This window comes from Leptonychotes weddellii, chromosome 7, assembly GCF_054177405.1.
Source record: "Leptonychotes weddellii isolate Sample4059 chromosome 7, ASM5417740v2, whole genome shotgun sequence".
In the NCBI taxonomy this organism is placed as follows: Eukaryota; Metazoa; Chordata; class Mammalia; order Carnivora; family Phocidae; genus Leptonychotes; species Leptonychotes weddellii.
Genome location: NC_138375.1, coordinates 24,258,665 through 24,266,048, shown reverse-complemented (window position 1 = coordinate 24,266,048; position 7,384 = coordinate 24,258,665). Strand labels below are relative to the sequence as shown.

The window sequence follows — 7,384 nt, the reverse complement described above, 5'->3', positions numbered from 1 at the left end:
CGGTCAGCGGTGGCGTCCCCCTTCAGACCACATGCCCATCCGCACGTAAGGCAGCCTGCAAGAGTGGCCATCCAGAGCTGGCTTCCCCAGTGTCAGCGCCGTTGACATTCGAGAGGGTAACTCGGTTGTGGGGCTGTGCTGTAGCGTGGTAGGATGTTTCGCGGCACCCCTGGCCTGTATCCGCTTAGATGTTAGTAGCAACTTCCCCCTCTTCCTCTGGGTTGTCACAACCAAAAATATCTTCAGACATTGCCAAGTGTCTTGTAGAGGGCAAAAGCACCCTTGGTTGAGAACCAGCGTTATAGAGCTATTTGCTTGCAGCTCACCATATTGGTTCTAGATACTGGAATCCGACAAGGTGGCTGGAATGTTATTAGGGGCTTAGGTAAAAGAGAGAGAGAGAGAAAAAAAAAAAACAAGAAGGAGGAGGAGGAGGAGGGAGAGAGGCAGAGAGAGGGGAGGGAGAGAGAGAAGGAAGGAAGGGAAGGGAGAAAGAAAATTAATTCTGGAGAGAGTCTTCATTCTCTAGTGACCTCAAGTAGGGCTGCACTTAGGTTGCAGATTCCATCAGGCATTCATTCCAATCCTAAGAAGACACACTAAAAGGAGTTTAGTTAAACAGGAGGGGATTCATTGGTATTATAAATCAAACAAGTGGGGCGCCTGGGTGACTCATTCGGTTAAGCGTCCAACTCTTGATTTCGGCTCAGGTCATGATCTCAGGGTTGTGAGATGAAGCCCTGGGTTGGGCTCCGAGCTGGGCGTGGAGCCTGCTTGAGATTCTCTGTCTTCCTCTGCCCCACCCCTGCCCCACTCTCATGCATGCTCTCTCTCTAAAAAAAAAAAAAAAAATTAATTAAAATAAATAAACAAGTGACTAACTGAACTCTAAATAAGAGCCAGAAGAATGTGATAAATCCGGAAGAACTGGGTAAAAAGAAGAGTCCAGACAAGGCAGGCAATGTTGGTCTCTGGTGGGGGCAGACAGGTGGGACCCAGCAGCCGGAGCCAGAAGATTCATTCTCAGTCCAGCTCTGTGGTTCCTGACAGGGAAGGAGGGGGCTGTGAGGGGGGAGCAGGACCCACCCTGCCTCACCTCACCATGGTCACCTTCCCTGGGCTTTGTCTGTAGCTGCACTTTCTATCATTTCTCCTCCGGGAAGAGGGAGCCAGGAAGGAGGCACGTTTCTTGGGGCTCATCGCTAGCCCGTGGCTCTGCGGGGCTCGTGTGCTTCCTCACACTCCGTCTCCCTCAAGGTTATTGACCTTCTACCAGTAAATTCCTGTTGCGCTCCTGGGACGCTCACGCCTGGGGTTCTCGCCTCGCTTTTCAAAGACACTTGCTCTGATGGGCTGATACCCTCTCAAAACCACAGCTGTTTGTTTCCTGGCTCTAATTTTGTCCCTGGCGTTCAGGTTCTCATTTTCATCGTATTACATAGTCTCCCTCGGCCTGACTCTTGCCAGCAAATATTTATTAAGCTTCTGTTACTTCCCACGAGAGACACAGTGGTGATTATAGCCATACAACAGTTACCGTTTATTGAGCGCTGAGGTGGTGTGATACCAAAAACGCAGTATATTCGGTCTCTGCCCCTGACACATGCAGGTGCTGGGGGGCGCTGTGCAGAGGGTACAGAAGCTCTGCCACATTTCCCCTGGACCCTGCCCTGTGCACCTCTTCCACCTGGCTGTTCCTGAGTTGTATCCTTTTATAATAAACCAGTCATCTAGTAAGTAAAATGTTTTCTTGAGTTCTGTGAGCCCCTCCAGCAAATTATCAAACCCTTGGCAGGGGTTGTGGGAACCCCTGGTTCATAGTCAGCTGGGGAGCAGCACAGATGACCGCCTGGATGTGAAGAGCAGGGGTGGGGGCAGTGTCGTGGGGCTGAGCCCTTAACCTGCCCGGTCTGTGCTAACCCCAGATAGTAAGGGTCAGAATTGCTTGGTGTGCAAAACCCACACATTTGTTGAAACAGAAGTAATGTGAAAGTAGAGAGGAAGAAAACAGTGGGTTTTAGTTTTTTGTTTTTTGTTTTTTTTAAAGAGAGAGCAGTAGGGGGGCTGGACAGAGGGAGAAGGATAGAGAGAATCTTAAGCAGGCTCCCTGCCCAGCCTAGAGCCTGATGCAGGGCTCAATCTCATGACCTTGAGATAATGACCTGAGCTGAAATCCAGAGTCAGATTGGTAACCAACTGAGCCACCCAGGCACCCTGAAAACAGTGGGGTTTTTAAGCACCTCCTTCATGTCTGATGATGTTTTAGAGATACCTTATATCTTCTCTTTATTGTTCTCAACTACTCAGAAAAATAACTATTATTATGTAAGTTTTATAGAGGAAGAAATTTTCCTTACCTCACTCAGTATCATACAACTAGCAGAGGTTCAAACCCAGGGCTGTCTAGCTATAAGTCTGTGGCCTCCATTACATACCCCCAAAGACAGGCACGTACCTCTCCCCCATCCAGGCTGTGTCCAAAGCAAAGCAAGCACTGTGCTAGGTGCGGTGGGCTCTGAAGGTTCTTGATGCAGACACTCACCTGCTGAGGCCAAGATAGAGCTCTGGGGACATTGGCTATGTATATAAAAGCAACACAGTCAAAGAAGATTCTGGCATCAGCTCTGGCTTTAGAACAGACATCAATCTGTTGCTGACATTTTCTTATTTACCTGTGGCTGAAAACTTGGCCTCACTCTTTTCAGAATTCAGCTTCCATAAGGGTGGTTATCTTACGTGAGTCCACACTCCAACTATCAAAATTTCTAGTTGGAGGTGACTTTACTGTAAGGTATTACTGGTGTGAGAGGGAGAAGGATGTTGGGGCAAGAGTCCAGAGGCTGAAGGACTCTTGGGGAAAGGCTGAGCTGAGGGGGAAGCCCATGGACACAGAAGTGGAGCCTTGATAAAGGAATTCTTACAAGATACCAGCTGAGCTCTGTGGACTTGAAGCTGACCCTCGGTGAAGTCATGGGACAGGTTGGAAGGACATCTCCATCCGGATCCCTGCAGCCTGCAAATGTTACCTCATTTGGAAGAAGGGTCTTTGCAGATGTTATTAAATTAAAGCATCTTGAAATGGGGATATTATCAGCAATTATCCACTTGGGCCCCAAATGTCATTGCAAGGGTCCTTAGAGAGGCAAAGGGAAATTTCACACACACACACACACACACACACACACACACACACACACACGGTGGTATGAAGACAGAACAGACAGATTTGAAGACACCAGCCTTAAAGACTGGGGGGATGGTCCCCAAGCCGAGGGATGCAGGCAGCCACCACAAACTGAAAGAGTCAAAGAACAGATCTTCTGTAGTGCCTCTAGGGGGAACGTAGCCCTGCTAGCACCTTGATTTCATCCCAGTAACACTGATTTTAGGACTATAATAAACAAGATTTGGCTTCTAGAACTGTAAGAAACCAGATTTTTGTTGTTTGAAGCCACCAAGTTTGTGGTAATTTGTTGCAGCAACCACAGGAAATTAATGGTGGCAGCTTAATGCAAGCGAAGAGGAGAGATCCCCCAGCCCAGTGATAGATGCTCCAGAGCTTGGAAAACCCTGGGATTGGGGCTTCTTGGAATGTGTGGCAAAGAATTTTTTTTTATTATGTTATGTTAATCACCATACATTACATCATTAGTTTTTGATGTAGCGTTCCATGATTCATTGTTCGAAGAATTTTTTGGAATAGCACAAATAGCTCACTTCCCAAGGAATCTCGCAACCAGGCAGGCTACCAGATGCATATTCATGGGCAAGGCAAGCTGTTGTCAGGGCGAGACCAGCAGCCAGCCATCGGGACCCCTTACTCAAAGCCCTGCCTCCTGGCCACTGTCCCCATGGTCGTTGCCCTCCTTGGGGCTTTGTAGTTAGTTGACATGTCTTCATGTCTTCGTTCTAAAAGCAGCATTGTTAGAACAAGGCAAGCGATACCTTTTCCCCCTGGAAGCCTTCTTAAACTGAGCGCATGGATGCAGCTTGTTGATTCAGAGCAAACTTCTGAAATGGACCAGGGACGCAGCCTCCTCTCCCACCATCAGTACCGAAGCCCCGGTGGCAGTGAGAAAGGAGGTGCTGTGGCCGCAGGCGGGCGCTGGGCACCGGGCGGCCGCTGGGCAGTCCCGGCCAGCACAGGTGTGCCTTCCGGCGCCCAGGTGTTTTCGGTGAGCTGAGCGTCGGTTTTGCAGCTGCGGTCTCTGTCTTTGCACATCGTTGCGCTTCAGGGGAGCAAGACAGCCCATTCCGTTCCCCAGCTTCTGCTCTTACATTGGAAACATAATTTGCTGCAATTCCCTCCAAACAATTTGAAAATTATACTTAAGAAGAGGGAAGCATAGCAATCAAACAGATCTTTTTGAATCATTGTCATTGGTAGAATTTTTTGCTTCTTAAAGCCTCCCACTCTGTTGTTATAGTGAGAATCTTTGCTAGAGCCCCAGTCCATAGGACTTTTTTTAAAAAGATTTTATTTACTTATTTGAGAGAGAAACAGAAAGAGAGAGAGCATGAGCTGAGGGGGGGAGGAGGGAGGGGGGAAGGGCGGCGGTGGGGAGCAGGCCATGGGAGAGGGAGAAGCAGACTCCCTGCTGAGCAGGGAGCCAGACCTGGGGCTCCATCCCAGGATCCCAAGATCATGATCTGAGCCAAAATCAGCTGCTTAACCAACTGAACCACCCAGGCGCCCCCCCCCATAAGACTTTTACATTGTAACTGGGGTGGTGAGATTGACTGCTGTAGGGGGTCTAAAGAACAGTAAGAAACAGTACATGATGTGTGGTGAGTGTCATCAGCATTCTCGTAAGATAAAGATCAATAGCAAAACCAGAACAAATCAGGGAAGGTTGTTGTTAATTCTGTGCTGATTAAGCCAGGGAGGTTGTCTTGTTGGGGTGAATAAATGGGCTGGGTTTTTGTCCTGCTGAGTTCTTTGCATTACATTGCCCCTCTCACCAATCCCTCAGGGCATTTCAACAGCCTTCTGTCACATTTATAGGAGATTTCCTATAAATAGAAAAACAATATTCTATTATACATCTCCTGGAAATCTGGCATTATGGCAGACATCAAAAAGTGAAATGGACGAGAGAAAACAACTTGACAGTAGTTCCTGAGCCCTGAGCCTGGAAGACCTTTGCTGGGAAATATTAAAGAAAGGGAGGTGCTGTTTTCACTTTAAACTAGTGACAAACAGATGCAAAATGTCCCCAAGGGACTGTGGGGGAGATCCCAGAAAGAGAAAATATAGGGAGGTTCATTATCACTTTGTGGGGACACAGCTGAAAGCCTGGTAGCAAGTAATTCGAAAAATTATATATTTTTTTGTCCACTCAGGTTATTAAAGGCCTTCCAGAATGACATTTTATATATTCGGTAACATTCCTGGCTTCCCCCAGACATGTCAGAAGTAGGGTGAAGTAACTAGATTCATAATTACCAAAGTGGGCGTTACTTTGGTTTCACATCATGTGGTTCCAGTATTAGCTCTTTATCCACACAAGATAGCCAGATGATAAACACTAAGGAATAAGGGAGTAAACTTATTTATTATTATTACTTAATAAATAAATGAATAACTCATCTTAATTACATAATTATAGATGTTAAACACTAAAGAATAAATAAGTAATCCTTATAACTTAAAAGTAACTGATTAAAGAATATAACAGAATCAAGGAATAGCTTTCTTCATATATTTTTAACCTGAGATTAAAAGTGTGAGACTCAAAAGTTTTACCCCAATAAATCCAATACTTACTAACTATAAATCATAGTACAAACTTTTGTCTTCTTCAAAAGTCCATACTGTCTCAAGGACAGAAGTCTTCCTTAAATTCAGGAACGAAAGACTTCACATGCTGTACTATTTTCCCATGAAAAATAGAAGCATTCCATTTTATTACTGCACAGAGAGCCAAAGAAGTGGGCCGTACTTTCCAACAATGGTGAACCCAGACCACACTGGATCAAGACACTTGTTCTCCCTTCCGTGCTGGGGAAGATTTACACAGTGATGGAGAAGGGGAAACAGAGAGGGCTCCCTGCCACTTTCAAAAGCTATTTCTACGTAGCCACAGGGTCAACCTCCTAGAATCTGTAGTAAGTCATCCACGATAAGGGGCTAGAGAAAGAACTCGCATCCCTGTTTTTCCACAGTGAATCCAGAGTATTTATTTAGCAAACCGTGTCAACACTTTGACTTGTCACGAATAGCTGAGAAGTAAGAAATTATTTTGTTTCTTCTTTTTCTCCTGCTTTCTTATCAAAGGGACCTGTGAAACTAGGAGTAGGTAGACTGGAGGAGATGGGGAGTATGAAGGCAGTGCCTCTGACTGACCATCTCCTAAATAACTGAAAATCAGCAATTGTTTCGGTACCTGCTTCACAGAAGAAAAGAAAAACATTCAGTTAGGAGCCAGGGGACCTACATTCTATGAGATTCTTTTACTCGGTAGCAACCGTCAAAATAACAACAAATAATTACAGATGATCAAGTTCTATTATGTGTCGGCTCTGTACGGTGCACTGCATATAAATCTGGTATTTTGTTTAATCTACAGTACTCCTATAAAGTCAGTATTGCCGGGCGCCTGGGTGGCTCAGTCGGTTAAGCGACTGCCTTCGGCTCAGGTCATGATCCTGGAGTCCCGGGATCGAGTCCCGCATCGGGCTCCCTGCTCAGCGGGGAGTCTGCTTCTCCCTCTGACCCTCCTCCCTCTCGTGCTCTCTGTCTCTCATTCTCTCTCGCAAATAAATAAATAAAATCTTAAAAAAAAAAAAAAAATAAAGTCAGTATTGCCTTGTGCACTTAACAGATGAGGAAAGTAAGGCATAAACTTGCTTGACGTGATGCTGTAGTAACAGAAAACTAGACCTCAGTGTTCTTGACTGTAAAGAGAGAGGGCGTTGTTGTTGTTTTTTCATTCAGAGACACTGTTAAGTAGCATCCCCTCTTGCCGGGTGCTCTGGGGAACTCGAGCCGTGACTGCACAAACCAGCTGTGGCCCTGTCTTCCTCTAACGGGCTGGAGTAACTCCAAGGGCCACCCCAGCTCTGCGACCTGCACTTCTGCTCCCGGTTCCTCTTTCCTGTGGCTGAACTGAATGTGTCCATATACTTTTGGTGTCCGTGTGTGCCTGCAGGTGGTGGGCCGGGGAGTGGGAAGCATGCTCAGCAACGTGTGGGCCCCACGGAGAGAAGAGGCGGACGGTGTTGTGCATCCAGACCATGGGCTCTGATGAGCAGGCTCTCCCGGCTAAAGACTGCCAGCACCTTTTGAGGCCCAAGACCCTCATTTCCTGCAACAGAGACATCTTGTGTCCATCAGACTGGACAGTAGGCAACTGGAGTGAGGTGAGCGTCATCACTTCCCCAC

The 7,384-nt window shown here is 46.8% G+C and overlaps 1 protein-coding gene across 2 annotated transcripts in view; it reads left to right on the top strand.

Moving 5' to 3' along the window:
- Positions 1-7,384, top strand: part of ADAMTS12 (ADAM metallopeptidase with thrombospondin type 1 motif 12) — a 263,545-nt gene that overhangs the window by 213,464 nt on the left and 42,697 nt on the right. For both annotated transcript variants that reach the window (XM_081825967.1, XM_081825966.1), the window contains exon 18: positions 7,152-7,362. In XM_081825967.1, coding sequence (XP_081682093.1) covers positions 7,152-7,362 — 211 coding nt within the window. The remainder of the gene's footprint in view (positions 1-7,151; positions 7,363-7,384) is intronic.